This window comes from Dendropsophus ebraccatus, chromosome 9 (assembly GCF_027789765.1).
Source record: "Dendropsophus ebraccatus isolate aDenEbr1 chromosome 9, aDenEbr1.pat, whole genome shotgun sequence".
Lineage (NCBI taxonomy): Eukaryota > Metazoa > Chordata > Amphibia > Anura > Hylidae > Dendropsophus > Dendropsophus ebraccatus.
Window position 1 is genome coordinate 121033296 of NC_091462.1, and position 27751 is coordinate 121061046.

General features: G+C 46.9%; 2 protein-coding genes across 4 annotated transcripts in view; both read left to right on the plus strand.

Annotated features, from left to right (window-relative positions):
• RUSF1 (RUS family member 1) overlaps nucleotides 1–12921 on the plus strand; it is a 48143-nt gene extending 35222 nt beyond the window's left edge. For both annotated transcript variants that reach the window (XM_069984774.1, XM_069984773.1), the window contains 6 exons: nucleotides 2466–2650; nucleotides 8739–8796; nucleotides 8869–8939; nucleotides 9016–9114; nucleotides 11625–11696; nucleotides 12826–12921. In XM_069984774.1, coding sequence (XP_069840875.1) covers nucleotides 2466–2650; nucleotides 8739–8796; nucleotides 8869–8939; nucleotides 9016–9114; nucleotides 11625–11696; nucleotides 12826–12914 — 574 coding nt within the window. In that variant the 3' untranslated portion in view covers nucleotides 12915–12921. The remainder of the gene's footprint in view (nucleotides 1–2465; nucleotides 2651–8738; nucleotides 8797–8868; nucleotides 8940–9015; nucleotides 9115–11624; nucleotides 11697–12825) is intronic.
• Nucleotides 12922–17148: 4227 nt separating this feature from the next.
• LOC138801701 (phosphatidylserine decarboxylase proenzyme, mitochondrial-like) overlaps nucleotides 17149–27751 on the plus strand; it is a 112853-nt gene continuing 102250 nt past the window's right edge. Inside the window, exon 1 of one of the 2 annotated variants that reach the window (XM_069984779.1) lies at nucleotides 17149–17249. The gene's annotated coding sequence lies outside the window, so the exon portion shown is untranslated. Of the gene's footprint in view, nucleotides 17347–27751 lie in introns of both variants that reach the window. The other variant, XM_069984778.1, reaches the window with a different exon arrangement.

Sequence of the window (27751 nt, forward strand, 5' to 3'; positions counted from 1 at the left end):
GAGCACAATAATACTACCAACGATAATACCAAAAAAAAGAAAAAGGGGGAAAAAACGTAGTCTCTTTATGTGGTCTGAACAAGTCCTTATACATCGGTCTGAAATGTAACCTTATTCTAAGATGAATAGTGATGAAATGGGATTGAAGCAGCCAATAATCCCTGAGACAGATAATAGATAACAGGCACATTAGGTAATAAAGATCATTACTGTATTTTCCGGTGTATTAGACGACTTTTTAAAAATCTTGTCAGAAGTCAGGGGTCGTCTTATACGCCAGGTATGGTTGCCCCATATGGTGGGGGGGGGGCTCAAAAATGGCCGCATCCTCACTGTTTGGGGCGCCCATTTAAAAAAAGAAAAGAGTTAACTCACCCGGGCCCGTTCCCGGCCTCCTCGCGTCTTCTCCTCCGCTCCCGTTGTTGGTGCAGCCAGTGTGACGTACACTGACTGCGTTGGGGTTGCCCGAAGCTCTCCCCAGCAGCCGAGCCTCTCATCGGATAGAGCTTAGGAGGAATGACAGAGCTTTGGTAGGCTCTGGAATTACCCGAAGCCTCTGTCATTCTTCCGAAGCTCTCCCGAGCAGCCCAGCGTCTCCGATTAGATGCTCGGCTGCTGGGGAGAGCTTCGGGCATCCCTGACGCAGTCAGTGTACGTCAGGAGAAGACGCGCGGAAGCCGGAAACGGCCCGGGTGAGTTAACTGTTTGTGTTTTTCATTAGTTTAGCTGCAGTTAACCCCTGCCTGACCTCAGCCGGGCTGCAGTCAGGCAGGGGTTAACATTTTCCGGCGTATAAGGCAAATCCCTGACAATCTGATAAAAAGTCAGGGGTTGTCTTATACACCCAGTCGCCTTATACGCTGGAAAATATGGTACATGAGGAAGATGAAGAATATAAAAAATGCTGAGAATAATAATAATCCTCGTAGAAGATCATCAATTATGATGTGTGTCACATACAAAAATAGAAAAATGAAAAAATTATCAATGAATTTGTAAATATTTGAATAAATTTTTTAAAAGGAGGGCAGAGGTCGCAGGGTTCATGGTCACGCTGGTAAGTAAGAGCCTGCTGACTACGTTCCATTGGAGGTGCCCCCCCCCCCCTCCTTTCAGTTGAAGTGACTCATAAATCTTCTTTGACTCAGCCCAGGACATTTGGGTAATCATCCTCCCCCCTCCCCCTCTCCAACCTGGCTTGAAACTCAACAGGGCAGTGCAGGGCGATTGTGTTGGATCCCCAGCATGATGCTCTGAATGGTGGGCAGATAGGGGATGGTTGATATTCCGTTTGCGGATATTATACAGATCTTCTGCCATTCTGACTCTCATTTGGCGTTTCGTCCTACCAATATATTGCTTTCTATAAGGTTAGTAACTCCCTTTGTGGCCCATGGAAGGAGCTCTGTTATCTCCCTTCTGTATTCATTCCCTGTGGGACCGACACTGAGGTGAGATAGTGGTCCTACAATCCAGGCCACATTTGTGGAAGCCCTTTGGAGTTAGCCAACCATTTGTTGGTTTATTACGTTGGGGATTTTGAATGGTTGGGGCTATCTGGATTCCCAAATTGGGCACACTTGTATACACTAATGGGGGTTTGTGGGTATTAGATGTCCTATTGTTTTGTCTTCTTGAATGAGGTCACAGTTTTTGCAAAAATTATTTAGAATTTTCTTCTGATCTTTATTAAATGGGACAATGATCTTAGATGGATTGTCAGTTTTGACCTCTTTTATTGAGGTTCCCTATGAAGTTGTCTTATGATGTCCAGAGATTTGGTGAGTAGTTGTGCTGGATAGTTTTTCTCTGCCAGTGCTTGGGCTTCTACTTCGAACTGACTCGTATGAGTACAATTTCTCTGGACTTGTGGGAATATGAAGCAGCCAAGTGCTACCTAGTAACTCAGAAGAGATGACTGGTGGATGGAGTGGGATGTCATTGACTTGTGAGATGACCACTGGGAATTGGATCCACCATCTGGGCCCACTGGTTAGGATACCATATACTTCTTACTCTCATATTGTAACTCTCCACTTCTCTTTTATATCTTTATTTCTATTATTCATGTATTTGAGTCTCCAGACTATTAGATATTTTTTAATCCTCTAATTGATTACAAATAACATCCATATCCAGCTTATTGTAGCAGTGTGTGAGCCTAGCCCTAAGGTAACCACCGAACCTGACCCTCCCAAACCAAGTGCAGCTGTCAGAAGCAACGTAAGAAAATGTTACTTTACTGAAAGAGTAGTAGATGCTTGAAAGAAGCCTCCAGCAGATGTGGTAGGTGAATGTAACCTGCCTGGTATATACATATATCTATCTGAAGATAATACGGAAGGAAATAATAGAAAAGCAGACTAGACAGACCGGGAAGCTCTACCTGCCGACAGTCTTCTAGCTTTCTGTTGAGTCGTATGGAGTCATGTGGGTGATGCTGCGTCTCCTCTCCATCCTTCTAGGGCCACATACCTCCTCTTCCTCGTCTTCACAATTCTTCACCTTTATGCAAATTACCGCGCTGTCCACTCTGTTGTCATGGAAACACTCAATCAGTCTCGGCTCGCCATAGTCCTGGAGCATTTCCTGCTAGAGGGAGGGATCCTGAGCCCAGCGAAGGCTAACCCCAAGGAACCGCTCTTACCAGGTGGGTGGTCAGACGTGTTGGCCAGATGAGTGATCTTACCTGGTGGGTGGTCAGACTTGGTGGCCTGATCAGTTATCTTACCAGGTGGGTGGTCAGACTTGGTGGCCTGATCAGTTATCTTACCTGGTGGGTGATCAGACTTGGTGGCCTGATCAGTTATCTTACCAGGTGGGTGATCAGACTTGGTGGCCTGATCAGTTATCTTACCAGGTGGGTGGTCAGACTTGGTGGCCTGATCAGTTATCTTACCAGGTGGGTGGTCAGACTTGGTGGCCTGATCAGTTATCTTACCAGGTGGGTGATCAGACGTGGTGGCCTGATCAGTTATGTTACCAGGTGGGTGGTCAGACTTGGTGGCCTGATCAGTTATCTTACCTGGTGGGTGGTCAGACTTGGTGGCCTGATCAGTTATCTTACCAGGTGGGTGGTCAGACGTGGTGGCCTGATCAGTTATCTTACCAGGTGGGTGATCAGACTTGGTGGCCTGATCAGTTATCTTACCAGGTGGGTGATCAGACGTGGTGGCCTGATCAGTTATCTTACCTGGTGGGTGGTCAGACTTGGTGGCCTGATCAGTTATCTTACCAGGTGGGTGATCAGACTTGGTGGCCTGATCAGTTATCTCACCTGGTGGGTGGTCAGACTTGGTGGCCTGATCAGTTATCTTACCAGGTGGGTGATCAGACGTGGTGGCCTGATCAGTTATCTTACCAGGTGGGTGGTCAGAAATGGCCAGATCTGTGATCTTACCAGGTGGGTGGTCTGACACGGCAGTGGAATCAGTGATTCTACTAGGTGGGTGGTCAGACACAGCCAGATGTTCTTACCAGGTGGGTGGTCACACACGATGGCGGGATCAGTGATCTTACCAGGTGGGTGGTCAGAGATCGTCGGATAAGGAATCTTACTAGGTGGGTGGTTAGACACGGCACTAGGATCAGTGATTCTACCAGGTGGGTGGTCAGACAGATTGGACTGGATTGGTGATGCCGATTAAGGGTTGGCGTGGTCTCTGGATCAGTGATGCCGGTTATGGGTTGGTGTGTGATAAAGGGTTAATTCTGGTTTGGGATCTTAGTCCCTTTGGTCCGCTCCTAGTCTGGTACCTTTGTTTCCTTTATAGGCCACTTACTCTGTATTATATATATATAGTATACACACCACTTACTCTGTATTATATATATATATATAGTATACACACCGCTTACTCTGTATTATATATATATAGTATACACACCACTTACTCTGTATTATATATATATATATATAGTATACACACCACTTACTCTGTATTATATATATATAGTATACACACCACTTACTCTGTATTATATATATATAGTATACACACCACTTACTCTGTATTATATATATATATATATATAGTATACACACCACTTACTCTGTATTATATATATATATATAGTATACACACCACTTACTCTGTATTATATATATATATATATAGTATACACACCACTTACTCTGTATTATATATATATATATAGTATACACACCACTTACTCTGTATTATATATATATATAGTATACACACCACTTACTCTGTATTATATATATATATAGTATACACGCCACTTACTCTGTATTATATATATATATAGTATACACACCGCTTACTCTGTATTATATATATATAGTATACACACCACTTACTCTGTATTATATATATATAGTATACACACCACTTACTCTGTATTATATATATATATATATAGTATTCACACCACTTACTCTGTATTATATATATATAGTATACACACCACTTACTCTGTATTATATATATATAGTATACACACCGCTTACTCTGTATTATATATATATAGTATACACACCACTTACTCTGTATTATATATATATAGTATACACACCGCTTACTCTGTATTATATATATATATATAGTATACACACCGCTTACTCTGTATTATATATATATAGTATACACACCGCTTACTCTGTATTATATATATATATAGTATACACACCGCTTACTCTGTATTATATATAGTATACACACCGCTTACTCTGTATTATATATATATAGTATACACACCACTTACTCTGTATTATATATATATAGTATACACACCGCTTACTCTGTATTATATATATATATATAGTATACACACCGCTTACTCTGTATTATATATATATAGTATACACACCGCTTACTCTGTATTATATATAGTATACACACCGCTTACTCTGTATTATATATATATAGTATACACACCGCTTACTCTGTATTATATATAGTATACACACCGCTTACTCTGTATTATATATATATAGTATACACACCGCTTACTCTGTATTATATATATATAGTATACACACCGCTTACTCTGTATTATATATAGTATACACACCGCTTACTCTGTATTATATATATATAGTATACACACCGCTTACTCTGTATTATATATAGTATACACACCGCTTACTCTGTATTATATATATATAGTATACACACCGCTTACTCTGTATTATATATATATAGTATACACACCGCTTACTCTGTATTATATATATATAGTATACACACCGCTTACTCTGTATTATATATATATAGTATACACACCGCTTACTCTGTATTATATATAGTATACACACCGCTTACTCTGTATTATATATATATAGTATACACACCACTTACTCTGTATTATATATATATATATATAGTATACACACCGCTTACTCTGTATTATATATATATAGTATACACACCGCTTACTCTGTATTATATATAGTATACACACCGCTTACTCTGTATTATATATATATAGTATACACACCGCTTACTCTGTATTATATATATATAGTATACACACCGCTTACTCTGTATTATATATAGTATACACACCACTTACTCTGTATTATATATATATAGTATACACACCACTTACTCTGTATTATATATATATATAGTATACACACCGCTTACTCTGTATTATATATATATATAGTATACACACCACTTACTCTGTATTATATATATATATAGTATACACACCACTTACTCTGTATTATACATATATATATAGTATACACACCGCTTACTCTGTATTATATATATATAGTATACACACCACTTACTCTGTATTATATATATATATAGTATACACACCACTTACTCTGTATTATATATATATATAGTATACACACCACTTACTCTGTATTATATATATATATATAGTATACACACCACTTACTCTGTATTATATATATATATAGTATACACACCACTTACTCTGTATTATATATATATATAGTATACACACCGCTTACTCTGTATTATATATATATAGTATACACACCGCTTACTCTGTATTATATATAGTATACACACCGCTTATTCTGTATTATATATATAGTATACACACCCACCGGTCCTTCTCCCACTACTGGAGTAACATACAACCCTCGCAGATATATATAAAACTACTTTACTAATAACATAAAGATGACAAGGACATTATACATTACATACAAATACAATACATAGAGAACACAACCACACACAGCTGCCTCCTTTCCTACCCCCCTGGATACCAAGCACCATGTGACCATGTGTATGTATATACAGTATAACATATATCCAGATCCCACACCGTATCCTGGATCTATAGTTACTATCACAGCCACATCCAGCAGCCGACCACTAGTACATGTACATATAGAGACTCATGCATAAACAGCATATATATCTATAGCAACACAGACTTATACCTAGAATATCTATATGTACTCGTATACAGTCTACTGTGATTCTATTATACGTATATTGCTATATACACACACAGAAGGCCACATATATTATACCTGTTCCTAAGTGCTTGTTCGTCCAGGGCCGCAGGAAAGAGAGCGAGAGACCTGGAGAAATTAGCTTCTTCCTGGACTCGGGGCCTTTGAAATGCTAATGTCCAAATGGTCTTTAGACACAGTGAGAGCTCAGTGACTGCCTGCTATCAGTATATACTATATACCTGGCACAGGTACATAGTATATGTGGTCACAGCTCCTGTAACAGTGTGGTCTTGATCAGTGATGCCAGTTACGGGTTGGCGTGGTCTCGATCAGTGATGCCAGTTACAGGTTGGCGTGGTCTCTGGATCAGTGATGCCAGTTACGGGTTGGCGTGGTCTCTGGATCAGTGATGCCAGTTACGGGTTGGCGTGGTCTCTGGATCAGTGATGCCAGTTACGGGTTGGCGTGGTCACTGGATCAGTGGTGCCAGTTACGGGTTGGCGTGGTCTCTGGATCAGTGATGCCAGTTACGGGTTGGCGTGGTCTCTGGATCAGTGATGCCAGTTACAGGTTGGTGTGGTCTCTGGATCAGTGATGCCCATTATGGGTTGGCATGGTCTCTGGATCAGGGATGCTGGTTACGGGTTGGCATGGTCTCTGGATTGATGATGCCGGTTACAGGTTGTTGTGGTCTCAGGATCGGTGATGCCGGTTACAGGTTGACGTTATCTCTGGATTGGTGATGCTGGTTATGGGTTGGCATGGTCTCTGGATCGGTGATGCCTATTATGGGTTGGCGTAGTCTCGATCAGTGATGCCCATTATGGGTTGGCATGGTCTCTGGATCAGGGATGCTGGTTACAGGTTGGCATGGTCTCTGGATTGATGATGCCGGTTACAGGTTGGTGTGGTCTCAGGATCGGTGATGCCGGTTACGGGTTGACGTTATCTCTGGATTGGTGATGCTGGTTATGGGTTGGCCTAGTCTCGATAAGTGATGCCCATTATGGGTTGGCATGGTCTCTGGATTGATGATGCCGGTTACAGGTTGGTGTGGTCTCAGGATCGGTGATGCCGGTTACGGGTTGACGTTATCTCTGGATTGGTGATGCTGGTTATGGGTTGGCGTAGTCTCGATAAGTGATGCCCATTATGGGTTGGCATGGTCTCTGGATTGATGATGCCGGTTACAGGTTGGTGTGGTCTCAGGATCGGTGATGCCGGTTACGGGTTGACGTTATCTCTGGATTGGTAATGCTGGTTATGGGTTGGCGTAGTCTCGATAAGTGATGCCCATTATGGGTTGGCATGGTCTCTGGATCGGTGATGCCGATTATGGGTTGGCGTAGTCTCGATCAGTGATGCCTGTTATGAGTTGGCGTGGTCTCTGGATCAGTGATGACGGTTATGGGTTGGCGTGGTCTCTGGATCAGTAAAGCCGTTAAGGGTTGGCGTGGTCTCTGGATTGGTGATGTTGATTACGGGTTGGCGTGGTCTCTGGATCAGCGATGCTGGTTATGGGTTGGCGCCGTATCTGGATCGGCGATGCCGGTTATGGGTTGACGTGGTCTCTGGATCGGTGATGCCGGTTACGGGTTGGCTTGGTCTCTGGATCGGTGATGCCAGTTACTGGTTGGAGTGGTCTCTGGATCGGTGATGCCAGTTACTGGTTAGAGTGGTCTCTGGATCGGTGATACCGGTTATGGGTTGGCATGGTCTCTGGATCGGTGATGCCGGTTACGGGTTGGCGTGGTCTCGATCAGTGATACCGGTTACGGGTTGGCATGCTCTCTGGATCGGTGATGCCGGTTATGGGTTGGCATGGTCTTGATCAGTGATGCCGGTTACGGGTTGACGTGGTCTCGATCAGTGATACCGGTTACGGGTTGGCATGCTCTCTGGATCGGTGATGCCGGTTATGGGTTGGCATGGTCTCGATCAGTGGGGCCAGTTACAGGTTGGCATGGTCTTGATCAGTGATGCCGGTTACGGGTTGGCGTGGTCTCGATCAGTGATACCGGTTACGGGTTGGCATGCTCTCTGGATCGGTGATGCCGGTTATGGGTTGGCATGGTCTCGATCAGTGGGGCCAGTTACAGGTTGGCATGGTCTTGATCAGTGATGCCGGTTACAGGTTGGCGTGGTCTCGATCAGTGATACCGGTTACGGGTTGGCATGCTCTCTGGATCGGTGATGCCGGTTATGGGTTGGCATGGTCTCGATCAGTGGGGCCAGTTACAGGTTGGCATGGTCTTGATCAGTGATGCCAGTTACGGGTTGGCGTGCTCTCTGGTCTGACCTGATACATCTGCTTTTTCTGCAGGTCTGGGATCACAAGTCTCGGTGGATGTTGGCGTCCCCCTGAGTGCCGTCGTCTCCAGGTAGAGTTACAGCTGTTAGCGGTGGCATGTCTCTCGGCATGGGCTTACGGGCTGTCTCTTATTGTCTTACAGTGTTTCCGAGCTGGAACTCCTAAAGAAAGGGAATGAGTCTCTGTACCTGCTGGGTTGGAGGAGAGACACTGGTGAGCTGTAGGGGGCGCTCAGCCAGGGCCTCAGGTTACTGCAGCATCTGCTAAGCATCATGTTGTCTCTCTATAGGCCGCCTCGCAGTGGTCTTACATGAGAGGGCTGCCAGCACCGATGTCATCAGATCCGTGGTGCATGCCGAGATTCTACACAGGAAAACCTCATACTCAGGTGAGTGCAGCAGTGGTGTGGAGCGTGTACTGACAGGAGTAAGAGTTACCTGTGACCTCATACTCAGGTGAGTGCAGCAGTGGTGTGGAGCGTGTACTGACAGGAGTAGGGGTTACCTGTGACCTCATACTCAGGTGAGTACAGCAGTGGTGTGGAGCGTGTACGACAGGAGTAAGGGTTACCTGTGACCTCATACTCAGGTGAGTGCAGCAGAGGTGTGGAGCGTGTACTGACAGGAGTAAGAGTTACCTGTGACCTCATACTCAGGTGAGTGCAGCAGTGGTGTGGAGCGTGTACTGACAGGAGTAAGGGTTACCTGTGACCTCATACTCAGGTGAGTACAGCAGTGGTTTGGAGCGTGTACTGACAGGAGTAGGGGTTACCTGTGACCTCATACTCAGGTGAGTACAGCAGTGGTGTGGAGGGTGTACTGACAGGAGTAGGAGTTACCTGTGACCTCATACTCAGGTGAGTACAGCAGTGGTGTGGAGCGTGTACTGACAGGAGTAGGAGTTACCTGTGACCTCATACTCAGGTGAGTACAGCAGTGGTGTGGAGCGTGTACTGACAGGAGTAAGGGTTACCTATGACCTCATACTCAGGTGAGTGCAGCAGTGGTGTGGAGCGTGTACGACAGGAGTAAGGGTTACCTGTGACTTCATACTCAGGTGAGTGCAGCAGTGGTGTGGAGCGTGTACTGACAGGAGTAGGGGTTACCTATGACCTCATACTCAGGTGAGTGCAGCAGTGGTGTGGAGCGTGTACGACAGGAGTAAGGGTTACCTGTGACCTCATACTCAGGTGAGTGCAGCAGTGGTGTGGAGGGTGTACTGACAGGAGTAGGGGTTACCTGTGACTTCATACTCAGGTGAGTGCAGCAGTGGTGTGGAGCGTGTACTGACAGGAGTAGGGGTTACCTATGACCTCATACTCAGGTGAGTGCAGCAGTGGTGTGGAGCGTGTACGACAGGAGTAAGGGTTACCTGTGACCTCATACTCAGGTGAGTGCAGCAGTGGTGTGGAGGGTGTACTGACAGGAGTAGGGGTTACCTGTGACCTCATACTCAGGTGAGTGCAGCAGTGGTGTGGAGCGTGTACGACAGGAGTAAGGGTTACCTGTGACCTCATACTCAGGTGAGTGCAGCAGAGGTGTGGAGGGTGTACTGACAGGAGTAGGGGTTACCTGTGACCTCATACTCAGGTGAGTGCAGCAGAGGTATGGAGCGTGTACTGACAGGAGTAAGGGTTACCTGTGACTTCATACTCAGGTGAGTGCAGCAGTGGTGTGGAGCGTGTACTGACAGGAGTAAGGGTTACCTCTGACCTCATACTCAGGTGAGTGCAGCAGTGGTGTGGAGCGTGTACTGGCAGGAGTAGGAGTTACCTGTGACCTTATACTAAGGTGAGTGCAGCAGTGGTGTGGAGTGTGTACTGACAGGAGTAAGAGTTACCTGTGACCTCATACTAAGGTGAGTACAGCAGTGGTGTGGAGCGTGTACTGACAGGAGTAGGAGTTACCTGTGACCTCATACTCAGGTGAGTGCAGCAGTGGTGTGGAGCATGTACTGACAGGATTAAGAGTTACCTGTGACCTCATACTCAGGTGAGTGCAGCAGTGGTGTGGAGCATGTACTGACAGGATTAAGAGTTACCTGTGACCTCATACTCAGGTGAGTACAGCAGTGGTGTGGAGCATGTACTGACAGGAGTAGGGGTTACCTGTGACCTCATACTCAGGTGAGTGCAGCAGAGGTGTGGAGCGTGTACTAACAGGAGTAGGAGTTACCTGTGACCTCATACTCAGGTGAGTGCAGCAGTGGTGTGGAGCGTGTACTGACAGGAGTAGGAGTTACCTGTGACCTCATACTCAGGTGAGTGCAGCAGAGGTGTGGAGCGTGTACTGACAGGAGTAAGGGTTACCTGTGACCTCATACTCAGGTGAGTGCAGCAGTGGTGTGGAGCGTGTACTGACAGGAGTAGGAGTTACCTGTGACCTCATACTCAGGTGAGTGCAGCAGAGGTGTGGAGCGTGTACTGACAGGAGTAAGGGTTACCTGTGACCTCATACTCAGGTGAGTACAGCAGAGGTGTGGAGCGTGTACTGACAGAAGTAAGGGTTACCTGTGACCTCATACTCAGGTGAGTGCAGCAGAGGTGTGGAGTGTGTACTGACAGGAGTAGGAGTTACCTGTGACCTCATACTCAGGTGAGTGCAGCAGAGGTGTGGAGCGTGTACTGACAGGAGTAAGGGTTACCTGTGACCTCATACTCAGGTGAGTACAGCAGAGGTGTGGAGCGTGTACTGACAGAAGTAAGGGTTACCTGTGACCTCATACTCAGGTGAGTGCAGCAGAGGTGTGGAGTGTGTACTGACAGGAGTAGGAGTTACCTGTGACCTCATACTCAGGTGAGTGCAGCAGTGGTGTGGAGCGTGTACTCCCAGAGTGCTCCCTTGGTTGGTGTCCTGTGAATGGAATAATGGTGGTGACGCCATCTCTCGTGTTCCTCAGATCCGTTCCGCTTCTATATCCTGGCAGAGACACACGGAAAAGTCAGCCGCATGTTTCCCGACTTCTGCAGCGGTATGCCATATCCTTCCTGTGTAGGTGGGGGGGGGTGTTGGGGGTCTCGGGCTGGATGTTACTGCGCTCTCCCGTGGTATGCCATATCCTTCCTGTGTGGGGGTCTCGGGCTGGATGTTACTGGCTCTCCCGTGGTATGCCATATCCTTCCTGTGTAGGTGTTGGGGGTCTCGGGCTGGATGTTACCGGCTCTCCCGTGGTATGCCATATCCTTCCTGTGTAGGGGGGGGGATGTTGGGGGTCTCGGGCTGGATGTTACTGCGCTCTCCCGTGGTATGCCATATCCTTCCTGTGTAGGGGGGGGGGGTGTTGGGGGTCTCGGGCTGGATGTTACCGGCTCTCCCGTGGTATGCCATATCCTTCCTGTGTAGGGGGGGGGGTTTTGGGGGTCTCGGGCTGGATGTTACCGGCTGTCCCGTGGTATGCCATATCCTTCCTGTGTAGGGGGGGGGTTGAGGGTCTTGGGCTGGATGTTACTGTGCTCTCCCGTGGTATGCCATATGCTTCCTGTGTAGGGGGGGGGGGGGGGATGTTGGGGGTCTCGGGCTGGATGTTACCGGCTGTCCCGTGGTATGCCATATACTTCCTGTGTAGGGGGGGGGGGTGTTGGGGGTCTCGGGCTGGATGTTACTGTGCTCTCACGTGGTATGCCATATCCTTCCTGTGTGTGTGGGGGGGGCGCGTTGGGGGTCTCGGGCTGGATGTTACTGTGCTCTCCCGTGGTATGCCATATCCTTCCTGTGTAGGGGGGGGGGGTTGAGGGTCTCGGGCTGGATGTTACCGGCTGTCCCGTGGTATGCCATATACTTCCTGTGTAGGGGGGGGGGGGGTGTTGGGGGTCTCAGGCTGGATGTTACCGGCTGTCCCGTGGTATGCCATATACTTCCTGTGTAGGGGGGGGGATGTTGGGGGTCTCGGGCTGGATGTTACTGTGCTCTCCCGTGGTATGCCATATACTTCCTGTGTAGGGGGGGGGTTGAGGGTCTCGGGCTGGATGTTACCGGCTGTCCCGTGGTATGCCATATACTTCCTGTGTAGGGGGGGTTGAGGGTCTCGGGCTGGATGTTTCTGTGTTCTGGTGGACATTCCGGTTGTCACTCCCGGGTAGTCACGGCTGTCTCTTTTTCAGGTCTTCGTACATCAGGCTGGGTGACTGATCGAAACCTTCTGGACTCCGATGACTGGAGAGCGAATTGGGACATAAATAAAGGACTGTGATTCTGCCTATTGTGTGCGAGTGTTCTGTGTTATCACGTAAAGGACCGGCATGGGGACAAGCAGACAGCCCGATAGGGACAATGGCTCAGGCCGGTGGGCGGGGCTTCATGTTGGTCTAAGGGTCTACAACCAGGACGGTAAAGTGGGTGTAGGATAGCACTCAGGATGGCGGAGGGGAGGGGGGATCAGCACTCAGGATGGCGGAGGGGAGGGGGGATCAGCGCTCAGGATGGCGGAGGGGAGGGGGGATCAGCGCTCAGGATGGTGGAGGGGAGGGGGGATCAGGATGGTGGAGGAGGGCATGGGGGATCAGCACTCAGGATGGCGGAGGGGAGGGGGGATCAGGATGGTGGAGGAGGGCATGGGGGATCAGCACTCAGGATGGTGGAGGGGAGGGGGATCAGGATGGCGGAGGGGAGGGAGATCAGCGCTCAGGATGGTGGAGGGGAGGGGGGATCAGCGCTCAGGATGGTGGAGGGGAGGGGGATCAGCGCTCAGGATGGTGGAGGGGAGAGGGATCAGGATGGCGGAGGGGAGGGAGATCAGCGCTCAGGATGGTGGAGGGGAGGGGGGATCAGCGCTCAGGATGGTGGAGGGGAGGGGGATCAGCGCTCAGGATGGCGGAGGGGAGGGGGATCAGCGCTCAGGATGGCGGAGGGGAGGGGGGATCAGCGCTCAGGATGGTGGAGGGGAGGGGGATCAGGATGGTGGAGGGGAGGGGGATCAGGATGGTGGAGGGGAGGGGGATCAGCGCTCAGGATGGTGGAGGGGAGGGGGATCAGCACTCAGGATGGTGGAGGGGAGGGGGATCAGGATGGTGGAGGGGAGGGGGGATCAGGATGGTGGAGGGGAGGGGGATCAGCGCTCAGGATGGTGGAGGGGAGGGGGGGATCAGGGATCAGGATGACGGAGGGGAGGGGGGATCAGCGCTCAGGATGGTGGAGGGGAGGGGGATCAGCGCTCAGGATGGTAGAGGGGAGGGGGATCAGGATGGTGGAGGGGAGGGGGATCAGCGCTCAGGATGGTAGAGGGGAGGGGGATCAGGATGGTGGAGGGGAGGGGGATCAGCGCTCAGGATGGTGGAGGGGAGGGGGATCAGGATGGTGGAGGGGAGGGGGATCAGCGCTCAGGATGGTGGAGGGGAGGGGGATCAGCACTCAGGATGGTGGAGGGGAGGGGGATCAGGATGGTGGAGGGGAGGGGGATCAGCGCTCAGGATGGTGGAGGGGAGGGGGGGATCAGGATGGTGGAGGGGAGGGGGGATCAGCACTCAGGATGGTGGAGGGGGGATCAGCGCTCAGGATGGTGGAGGGGAGGGGGATCAGCGCTCAGGATGGTGGAGGGGGGATCAGCGCTCAGGATGGTGGAGGGGAGGGGGGATCAGCGCTCAGGATGGTGGAGGGGAGGGGGATCAGCGCTCAGGATGGTGGAGGGGGGGATCAGCGCTCAGGATGGTGGAGGGGAGGGGGAATCAGCGCTCAGGATGGTGGAGGGGAGGGGGATCAGGACGGTGGAGGGGAGGGGGTCAGGATGGGGGAGAGGAGGGGGGATCAGGATGGGGGAGGAGAGGGGGGATCAGGATGGGGGAGGGGAGGGGGGATCAGGATGGGGGAGGGGGGATCAGGATGGGGGAGGGGAGGGGGGATCAGGATGGGGGAGGGGAGGGGGGATCAGGATGGGGGAGGGGAGGGGGGATCAGGGTGGGGGAGAGGAGGGGAGATCAGGGTGGGGGAGGGGAGGGGAGGGGGGATCAGGGTGGGGGAGAGGAGGGGGATCAGGGTGGGGAAGAGGAGGGGGGATCAGGGTGGGGGAGGGGAGGGGAGGGGGGATCAGGGTGGGGGAGAGGAGGGGGGATCAGGGTGGGGGAGGGGAGGGGGATCAGGATGGTGGAGGGGAGGGGGATCAGCGCTCAGGATGGTGGAGGGGAGGGGGATCAGGATGGCGGAGAGGAGGGGGGATCAGGGTGGGGGGAGGGGAGGGGGGATCAGGGTGGGGGGAGGGGAGGGGGGATCAGGGTGGGGGAGAGGAGGGGGGATCAGGGTGGGGGAGAGGAGGGGGGATCAGGGTGGGGGAGGGGAGGGGGATCAGGGTGGGGGAGGGGAGGGGGGATCAGCGCTCAGGATGGTGGAGGGGAGGGGGATCAGGATGGCGGAGAGGAGGGGGGATCAGGGTGGGGGGAGGGGAGGGGGGATCAGGGTGGGGGAGAGGAGGGGGGATCAGGGTGGGGGAGAGGAGGGGGGATCAGAATGGGGGAGAGGAGGGGGGATCAGAATGGGGGAGAGGAGGGGGGATCAGGGTGGGGGAGAGGAGGGGGGATCAGGGTGGGGGAGGGGAGGGGGATCAGGATGGGGGAGGGGAGGGGGGATCAGCGCTCAGGATGGTGGAGGGGAGGGGGGATCAGCGCTCAGGATGGTGGAGGGGAGGGGGGATCAGTGATGCCGGTAAACATTCAGCATCATATTCGGAGTCCTCAGAGGTGAGGGCATGAGACCCCCAGGACACAGGGGTGTAACACCAGGACGTCACCCATAGCTGAGTCCTAACTATGGCTGCCAGGACTCCGATACCACCAGGACTTACTGCAGGTGTATAAGAAAACTGAGATGTATAAAAAAAAAAAAGCATACTGGGAATAACAATCCACCACTAGATGCAGAACCATGATGATGATGGTGGTAGATGGATGATGATGATGAGGATGGTGGATGGATGATGATGAGGATGGTGGATGGATGATGATGAGGATGGTGGTGGATGGATGATGAGGATGGTGGTGGATGGTGGATCGATGATGATGAGGATGGTGGATGGATGATGATGAGGATGGTGGTGGATGAGGATGAGGATGGTGGTGGATGGTGGATCGATGATGATGAGGATGGTGGATGGATGATGATGAGGATGGTGGATGGATGATGATGAGGATGGTGGTGGATGAGGATGAGGATGGTGGTGGATGGTGGATCGATGATGATGAGGATGGTGGATGGATGATGATGAGGATGGTGGATGGATGATGATGAGGATGGTGGTGGATGAGGATGAGGATGGTGGTGGATGGTGGATCGATGATGAGGATGGTGGATGGATGATGATGAGGATGGTGGTGGATGATGATGAGGATGGTGGTGGATGAGGATGAGGATGGTGGTGGATGAGGATGAGGATGGTGGAGGATGAGGATGACAGTTGAGTGATGAAGACCAAAAAACAGTCACGGACTTTGCTTTTCCTACAGATTACTGTACTCACACATCCACCACTATACTATATATATATATATATAGTGTAATCACTGTGAGTGGTCGGGGGTGTGTGGTGTGGTATGGAGGATACATGGATGGCAGTGTGAGTGGTCGGAGGGGGTGTAGTGTGGTATGGAGGATACATGGATGGCAGTGTGTGTGGTCTGGTATGGAGGATACATGGATGGCAGTGTGAGTGGTCGGAGGGGGTGTAGTGTGGTATGGAGGATACATGGATGGCAGTGTGAGTGGTCGGGGATGTGTGGTGTGGTATGGAGGATACATGGATGGCACTGTGAGTGGTCGGGGATGTGTGGTCTGGTATGGAGGATACATGGATGGCACTGAGTGGTCGGGGATGTGTGGTCTGGTATGGAGGATACATGGATGGCAGTGTGAGTGGTCGGGGATGTGTGGTGTGGTATGGAGGATACATGGATGGCACTGTGAGTGGTCGGGGATGTGTGGTGTGGTATGGAGGATACATGGATGGCAGTGTGAGTGGTCGGAGGGGGTGTAGTGTGGTATGGAGGATACATGGATAGCACTGTGTGTGGTCGGGGATGTGTGGTGTGGTATGGAGGATACATGGATGGCAGTGTGAGTGGTCGGGGATGTGTGGTGTGGTATGGAGGATACATGGATAGCACTGTGTGTGGTCGGGGATGTGGTGTGGTATGGAGGATACATGGATGGCAGTGCGAGTGGTCGGGGATGTGTGGTGTGGTATGGAGGATACATGGATGGCAGTGTGAGTGGTCGGGGGGTGGTGGTCTGGTATGGAGGATACATGGATGGCAGTGTGAGTGGTCGGGGGGTGGGGGGGTGTACACCTCCCGGGCAGTCATGTGACATCAGCAGAGCTCTGGAACATGTGATGCAGCTGTCACTGTCTGTCACTAGAGGATGCCAGTGCTGGCAGGAGTCGTCCTGTCCCTTTAAGAAACCTCCAGGACATGAGGCAGCGGTCAGGGTTCGCTCTGTCATCACTTGTGCTGAGCAGCTGATTGGATGAGGAGTCTCAGCTCATAGTGAGAGGAACATCAGCCGGTGCCGTATACCAGGAAGAGGGACTCCGCCTGTATACACCGTACGTAATATATATACTGAGAGCTGTATACTGGATGTCATATATATACTGAGAGCCGTATACCAGACCAGGAAGAGGGACTCCGCCTGTATACACCGTACGTAATATATATACTGAGAGCCGTATACTATATGTAATATATATAGTCAGAGCCGTATACTGTATGTAATATATATACTGAGAGCTGTATAGTGTATGTAATATATATATATATATATATATATATATATATATATATACACAGAGCTGTATACTGTATGTAATATATATAGTCAGAGCCGTATACTGTATGTAATATATATACTGAGAGCCGTATACTATATGTAATATATATAGTCAGAGCCGTATACTGTATGTAATATATATAGTCAGAGCCGTATACTGTATGTAATATATATACTGAGAGCCGTATACTGTATGTCATATATATACTGAGAGCCGTATACTGTATGTAATATATATACTGAGAGCTGTATAGTGTATGTAATATATATACTGAGAGCTGTATACTGTATGTCATATATATACTGAGAGCTGTATACTGTATGTAATATATATACTGAGAGCCGTATACTGTATGTAATATATATAGTCAGAGCCGTATACTGTATGTAATATATATACTGAGAGCTGTATACTGTATGTAATATATATACTGAGAGCTGTATACTGTATGTCATATATATACTGAGAGCTGTATACTATATGTAATATATATAGTCAGAGCTGTATACTGTATGTAATATATATACTGAGAGCTGTATAGTGTATGTAATATATATACTGAGAGCTGTATAGTGTATGTAATATATATACTGAGAGCCGTATACTGTATGTAATATATATAGTCAGAGCCGTATACTGTATGTAATATATATACTGAGAGCTGTATAGTGTATGTAATATATATACTGAGAGCTGTATACTATATGTAATATATATAGTCAGAGCTGTATACTGTATGTAATATATATACTGAGAGCTGTATAGTGTATGTAATATATATATATATATACTGAGAGCCGTATACTGTATGTAATTTATATACTGAGAGCTGTATACTATATGTAATATATATAGTCAGAGCCGTATACTGCATGTAATATATATACTGAGAGCTGTATAGTGTATGTAATATATATACTGAGAGCTGTATAGTGTATGTAATATATATAGTCAGAGCCGTATACTGTATGATATATATACTGAGAGCTGTATAGTGTATGTAATATATATACTGAGAGCTGTATAGTGTATGTAATATATATACTGAGAGCCGTATACTATATGTAATATATATACTGAGAGCTGTATAGTGTATGTAATATATATACTGAGAGCTGTATAGTGTATGTAATATATATACTGAGAGCTGTATAGTGTATGTAATATATATACTGAGAGCTGTATACTGTATGTAATATATATACTGAGAGCCGTATACTGTATGTAATATATATAGTCAGAGCCGTATACTGTATGTAATATATATACTGAGAGCCGTATACTGTATGTAATATATATACTGAGAGCCGTATACTGTATGTAATATATATAGTCAGAGCCGTATACTTTGTCATATATATACTGAGAGCTGTATACTGTATGTAATATATATATATATATATATATACACAGAGCTGTATACTGTATGTAATATATATAGTCAGAGCCGTATACTGTATGTAATATATATACTGAGAGCTGTATACTATATGTAATATATATACTGAGAGCTGTATACTGTATGTAATATATATACTGAGAGCTGTATACTGTATGTAATATATATACTGAGAGCTGTATACTGTATGTAATATATATACTGAGAGCTGTATAGTGTATGTAATATATATAGTCAGAGCCGTATACTGTATGTAATATATATACTGAGAGCTGTATACTGTATGTAATATATATACTGAGAGCTGTATAGTGTATGTAATATATATACTGAGAGCTGTATAGTGTATGTAATATATATAGTCAGAGCCGTATACTGCATGTAATATATATACTGAGAGCTGTATAGTGTATGTAATATATATAGTCAGAGCCGTATACTGTATGTCATATATATACTGAGAGCTGTATAGTGTATGTAATATATATACTGAGAGCTGTATAGTGTATGTAATATATATACTGAGAGCTGTATAGTGTATGTAATATATATACTGAGAGCCGTATACTATATGTAATATATATACTGAGAGCCGTATACTATATGTAATATATATACTGAGAGCCGTATACTGTATGTAATATATATAGTCAGAGCCGTATACTGTATGTAATATATATACTGAGAGCTGTATAGTGTATGTCATATATATACTGAGAGCCGTATACTATATGTAATATATATAGTCAGAGCCGTATACTGTATGTAATATATATACTGAGAGCTGTATACTATATGTAATATATATAGTCAGAGCCGTATACTGTATGTAATATATATACTGAGAGCTGTATAGTGTATGTAATATATATAGTCAGAGCCGTATACTGTATGTAATATATATACTGAGAGCCGTATACTATATGTAATATATATAGTCAGAGCCGTATACTGTATGTCATATATATACTGAGAGCTGTATACTGTATGTAATATATATATATATACAGGGGCGTAGCTAATGTCTCCTGGGCCCTGGTGCGAGAGGCCAACTTGGGCCCCCCCCCCCTCCTTTCACGACCAAGTGATGCTATTGTTGTGTGTGTGTGTGTGTGTGTGTGTATATATATATATATATATATATATATATATATATATATATATACATACACACACACACAGTGGTGCCTTGGATTATGAGCATAATTCGTTCCAGGACCGTGCTTGTAATCCAAATCCACTCTTAAACCAAAGCAAATTTTCCTATAAGAAATCATGTAAATGCAGACAATTGGTTCCGCACCCCAAATATATTTATTATTCTGTACTGTACCGTAATGGGGAGGATGGGAAACACAAGGGCTGACAGAGACTGCAGGGAGCATGAAGGAATGAGCAGTACAGATGTGGGCACATACATGCAGCACTCTCTGTCCGGGGAGAGAGGGGTTACAGCTATGGAGAGATTACCCCCCCCCCCCCCACAGTCCTGTCCCCTGATGTAAGCCCCAGCCTGAAGGGGATCTGCTATGATTTGGAAGGTGTTTAGAGTACAGTGCTGTAGACCCCGCTATGCAGGCCATGCCCCTTCTCCACTCGCGCTCCCACCCAATACAGGAAGTTCTTAAACCAAAGCAATGTTCTTAAACCAAGTCACAATTTTGAAAAACTGTGAGCTCTTCAACCAAAACGCTCTTAAACGAAGTTACTCTTAAACCAAGGTACCACTGTATGTATATATATATATATATATATATATATATACACACACCAAGACAGATATTACCTATTACTGCCATACTGTTACCGACCAAATCCTGTATACTGAGACCAATATTACCAGTAATACCAGTATATAGGGAGGAAACATTACCGCCACACCACAACCACTACCATCACCACCATATTGTTACTGACCAAATCCAGTATACTAAATCACCTCATCCAGTCATATAGAGGTGGCCCCAGCTCTACACAGACTATATACACCATATACATTACAGTGCAGATATATCAGGTGACTCACAGGGGACGTCTTCTCTGATCGGAGTTCTTCCATTTTCATCTTCTTCTCCATCCGTCCTGGGCCGTTATGAGAACTTCTCCGAGCCACGAATCCACAGAATCTGCCAGACAGACATATTAGGCTCCACACTCTGACACCATCTCCATCTCTCTACACACTGCACATCTGTACTGTCCCCTTTACACCCTCATTTAGTGGGTAGCCCTGACTCTGTGTGACCCCCTAATAATATATGCCCCCCTCTGTGTATCCCTCTCCCCCTATGTTGCCCCCCCAAATAGATGGCCCCCTCCCTTATAGATGGCCCCCTCTACCCCCCTCCCTTATAGATGGCCCCCTATACCCCCCTCCCTTATAGATGGCCCCCTCTCTCTCCTCACCCTCCCTTATGGATGGCCCCCCTCTCTCCTCACCCTCCCTTATGGATGGCCCCCTCTCCCCCCCACCCTCCCTTATAGATGGTCCCCCTTCCCCCCCCCTCCCTTATAGATGGTCCCCTTCCCCCCCCCCTCCCTTATAGATGGTCCCCTTCCCCCCCCCTCCCTTATAGATGGTCCCCTTCCCCCCCCCTCCCCTTATAGATGGTCCCCTCCCCCCCCCTCCCTTATAGATGGTCCCCTCCCCCCCCCCTCCCTTATAGATGGTCCTTTTCCCCCCCCTCCCTTATAGATGGTCCCCTTCCCCCCCCCTCCCTTATAGATGGTCCCCTCCCCCCCCCCCCCTCCCTTATAGATGGTCCCCTTCCCCCCCTCTCCCTTATAGATAGTCCCCTTCCCCCCCCTCCCTTATAGATGGTCCCCTTCCCCCCCCCCCTCCCTTATAGATGGTCCCCTTTCCCCCCCTTTATAGATGGTCCCCTTCCCCCCCCCACCCTCATAGATGGCCCCCCTCTTTCCCCCCACCCTCATAGATGGCCCCTCTTTCCCCCCACCCTCATAGATGGCTCCTCTTTCCCCCCACCCTCATAGATGGCCCCCTCCTTCCCCCCACCCTCATAGATGGCCCCCTCCTTCCCCCCACCCTCATAGATGGCCCCCTCCTTCCCCCCACCCTCATAGATGGCCCCCCTCTTTCCCCCCGCCCTCATAAATGCCCCCCTCCTTCCCCCCCCACCCTCATAGATGCCCCCCTCCTTCCCCCCCACCCTCATAGATGCCCCCCTCCTTCCCCCCCACCCTCATAGATGGCCCCCTCCTTTCCCCCCACCCTCATAGATGCCCCCCTCCTTTCCCCCCCACCCTCATAGATGGCCCCCTCCTTCCCCCCCCACCCTCATAGATGCCCCCTCCTTCCCCCCCACCCTCATAGATGGCCCCCTCTTTCCCCCCACCCTCATAGATGGCCCCCTCTTTTTCCCCCCACCCTCATAGATGGCCCCCTCCTTTCCCCCCACCCTCATAGATGGCCCCCTCCTTTCCCCCCACCCTCATAGATGGCCCCCTCCTTCCCCCCACCCTCATAGATGGCCCCCCTCTTTCCCCCCACCCTCATAGATGGCCCCCTCTTCCCCCCACCCTCATAGATGCCCCCCTCCTTCCCCCCCACCCTCATAGATGCCCCCCTCCTTCCCCCCCACCCTCATAGATGCCCCCCTCCTTCCCCCCCACCCTCATAGATGCCCCCCTCCTTCCCCCCCACCCTCATAGATGCCCCCCTCCTTTCCCCCCACCCTCATAGATGCCCCCCTCCTTTCCCCCCACCCTCATAGATGCCCCCCTCCTTTCCCCCCACCCTCATAGATGCCCCCCTCCTTTCCCCCCACCCTCATAGATGCCCCCCTCCTTTCCCCCCACCCTCATAGATGCCCCCCTCCTTCCCCCCCACCCTCATAGATGGCCCCCCTCTTTCCCCCCCACCCTCATAGATGGCCCCCTCTTTCCCCCCCACCCTCATAGATGGCCCCCTCTTTCCCCACACCCTCATAGATGCCCCCCTCCTTTCCCCCCACCCTTATAGATGGCCCCCTCCTTTCCCCCCACCCTCATAGATGCCCCCCTCCTTTCCCCCCACCCTCATAGATGCCCCCCTCCTTTCCCCCCACCCTCATAGATGCCCCCCTCCTTTCCCCCCACCCTCATAGATGCCCCCCTCCTTTCCCCCCACCCGTACAGGCTGATAAAAAAACAAAACTTAACTCACCTGACATCGCGCTCCCACGTTGATCCTCACTCCTTCGCCTTCGGTCTGTCCCCGGCTGCTGTGCGGCTGCCGGGGGTGTCGCGTCTTATCCCCGGCAGCGCGCGCATCCCAGAACTCCCTGCGCGCCGGAAACCGGAAGTCAGGGCCCAAGGCGCGCAGGGAGTTCTGGGATGCGCGCGCTGCCGGGGGTAAGACGCGACACCCCCGGCAGCCGCGCAGCAGCCGTGGGAAAGACGGAGCCAGACTCTTGTGACCGCAAGCAAAACAATGCTTGCGGTCACAAGAGTGATTGATCGGGGGGCCCCGCGGGCCCCCCTTGTGGCGGGCCCGATCGCGGCGGCGACCCCCGCGACCATGGTGGCTACGCCACTGTATATATATATATATATATATATACACAGAGCTGTATACTGTATGTAATATATATACTGAGAGCCGTATACTGTATGTAATATATATAGTCAGAGCCGTATACTGCATGTAATATATATACTGAGAGCTGTATAGTGTATGTAATATATATATATATATACTGAGAGCTGTATACTGTATGTAATATATATATATACAGTGGTGCTTTGGATTACGAGCATAATTCGTTCCAGGACCGCGCTTGTAAACCAAATCCACTCTTAAACCAAAGCAAAGTTTCCCATAAGAAATCATTGATATGCAGACAATTGGTTCCACACACCAAATATAATGATTTATTATTCTGAATAACATGTAAAACTGATGAAACAAACATTCAGAAACAGCTGGATATGTGATATATAAGTTACTGTACAGTATAGCAGCATGTGGTGTATAATGTATAGTAACTGTATAACCCTGATAACACAGCAGCTGGATATGTGATATATAAGTTACTGTACAGTATAGCAGCATGTGGTATATAATGTATAGTAACTGTATAACCCTGATAACACAGCAGCTGGATATGTGATATATAAGTTACTGTACAGTATAGCAGTGTGTGGTGTATAATGTATAGTAACTGTATAACCCTGATAACACAGCAGCTGGATATGTGATATATAAGTTACTGTACAGTATAGCAGCATGTGGTATATAATGTATAGTAACTGTATAACCCTGATAACACAGCAGCTGGATATGTGATATATAAGTTACTGTACAGTATAGCAATCAGCATGTTGTATATAATGTATAGTAACTGTATAACCCTGATAACACAGCAGCTGGATATGTGATATATATGTTACTGTACAGTATAGCAGCATGTGGTATATAATGTATAGTAACTGTATAACCCTGATAACACAGCAGCTGGATATGTGATATATGTTACTGTACAGTATAGCAGCATGTGGTATATAATGTATAGTAACTATATAACCCTGATAACACAGCAGCGGGATATGGGATATATAAGTTACTGTACAGTATAGCAGCATGTGGTATATAATGTATAGTAACTGTATAACCCTGATAACACAGCAGCAGCTGGATATGTGATATATAAGTTACTGTACAGTATAGCAGCATGTGGTATATAATGTATAGTAACTGTATAACCCTGATAACACAGCAGCAGCTGGATATGTGATATATAAGTTACTGTACAGTATAGCAATCAGCATGTGGTGTATAATGTATAGTAACTGTATAACCCTGATAACACAGCAGCTGGATATGTGATATATAAGTTACTGTACAGTATAGCAGCATGTGGTATATAATGTATAGTAACTGTATAACCCTGATAACACAGCGGCTGGATATGTGATATATAAGTTACTGTACAGTATAGCAGCATGTGGTATATAATGTATAGTAACTGTATAACCCTGATAACACAGCAGCTGGATATGTGATATATAAGTTACTGTACAGTATAGCAGCAGGTGGTGTATAATGTATAGTAACCGTATAACCCTGATAACACAGCAGCAGCTGGATATGTGATATATAAGTTACTGTACAGTATAGTATCAGCATGTGGTGTATAATGTATAGTAACTGTATAACCCTGATAATACAGCAGCAGCTGGATATGTGATATATAAGTTACTGTACAGTATAGCAATCAGCATGTGGAGTATAATGTATAGTATCTGTATAACCCTGATAACACAGCAGCTGGATATGTGATATATAAGTTACTGTTCAGTATAGCAATCAGCATGTGGTATATAATGTATAGTAACTGTATAACCCTGATAACACAGCAGCTGGATATGTGATATATAAGTTACTGTACAGTATAGCAGCATGTGGTATATAATGTATAGTAAATGTATAACCCTGATAACACAGCAGCAGCTGGATATGTGATATATAAGTTACTGTACAGTATAGCAGCATGTGGTGTATAATGTATAGTAACTGTATAACCCTGATAACACAGCAGCTGGATATGTGATATATAAGTTACTGTACAGTATAGCAGCATGTGGTGTATAATGTATAGTAACTGTATAACCCTGATAACACAGCAGCAGCTGGATATGTGATATATAAGTTACTGTACAGTATAGCAGCATGTGGTGTATAATGTATAGTAACTATATAACCCTGATAACACAGCAGCTGGATATGTGATATATAAGTTACTGTACAGAATAGCAGCATGTGGTATATAATGTATAGTAACTGCATAACCCTGATAACACAGCAGCTGGATATGTGATATATAAGTTACTGTACACTATAGCAACATATGGTATATAATGTATAGTAACTGTATAACCCTGATAACACAGCAGCTGGATATGTGATATATAAGTTACTGTACACTATAGCAACATATGGTATATAATGTATAGTAACTGTATAACCCTGATAACACAGCAGCTGGATATTTGGTGTATAAGTTACTGTACAGTATAGCAGCATGTGGTATATAATGTATAGTAACTGTATAACCCTGATAACACAGCAGCTGGATATGTGATATATAAGTTACTGTACAGTATAGCAGCATGTGGTGTATAATGTATATTAACTGTATAACCCTGATAACACAGCAGCTGGATATGTGATATATAAGTTACTGTACAGTATAGCAGCATGTGGTGTATAATGTATAGTAACTGTATAACCCTGATAACACAGCAGCAGCTGGATATGTGATATATAAGTTACTGTACAGTATAGCAGCATGTGGTATATAATGTATAGTAACTGTATAACCCTGATAACACAGCAGCTGGATATGTGATATATAAGTTACTGTACAGAATAGCAATCAGCATGTGGTATATAATGTATAGTAACAGTATAACCCTGATAACACTGCAGCTGGAAATGTGATATATAAGTTACTGTACAGTATAGCAGCATGTGGTATATAATGTATAGTAACTGTATAACCCTGATAACACAGCAGCAGCTGGATATGTGATATATAAGTTACTGTACAGTATAGCAGCATGTGGTGTATAATGTATAGTAACTATATAACCCTGATAACACAGCAGCTGGATATGTGATATATAAGTTACTGTACAGTATAGCAATCAGCATGTGGTGTATAATGTATGGTAACTGTATAACCCTGATAACACAGCAGCTGGATATGTGATATATAAGTTACTGTACAGTATAGCAGCATGTAGTATATAATGTATAGTAACTGTATAACCCTGATAACACAACAGCTGGATATGTGATATATAAGTTACTGTACAGTATAGCAGCATGTGGTGTATAATGTATAGTAACTGTATAACCCTGATAACACAGCAGCTGGATATGTGATATATAAGTTACTGTACAGTATAGCAGCATGTGGTGTATAATGTATAGTAACTGTATAACCCTGATAACACAGCAGCTGGATATGTGATATATAAGTTACTGTACAGTATAGCAGCATGTGGTATATAATGTAAAGTAACTGTATAACACTGATAACACAGCAGCAGTGTGTATAGCTGAGTGTAAGTGCAGGCACATTATAGCAGTGTGTATAGCTGAGTGTGAGTGCAGGCACATTATAGCAGTGTGTATAGCTGAGTGTGAGTGCAGGCACATTATAGCAGTGTGTATAGCTGAGTGTAAGTGCAGGCACATTATAGCAGTGTGTATAGCTGAGTGTGAGTGCAGGCACATTATAGCAGGAATGGAAAGGATGGGAAAAACAAGGGCTGACGGAGACTGCAGGGAGCAGGAAGGAATGAGCAGGGCAGATGTGGGCACATACATGCAGCATCTCTGTCCAGGGAGAGAGGGGTTACAGCTATGGAGAGATGACCTCCACAGTCCTGTCCCCTGATGTGAGCCCCAGCCTGAAGTGGATCAGCTATGATGTGGAAGGTGAGGGAGACTCCCTGGGTCAGAGTACAGGGCTGTAGACCCCGCTATGCAGACCATGCCCCTCCCCCACTCCCCCTCCCACCCAGTACAGGGAGCTCTTAAACAAAGTCATAATTTTTAAAAAATGTGATCTCTTAAACCAAAACGCTCTTAAACCAAGTTACTCTTAAACCAAGGTACCACTGTATATATATATATATATATATATATATATATATATATATAGTGAGAGCTGTATACTGTATGTAATATATATAGTCAGAGCCGTATACACTGTATGTAATATATATATATATATATATACTGAGAGCCGTATACACTGTATGTAATATATATATATATACTGAGAGCCGTATACACTGTATGTAATATATATATATATATATATATATATATATATATATATAGTGAGAGCCGTATACTGTATGTAAT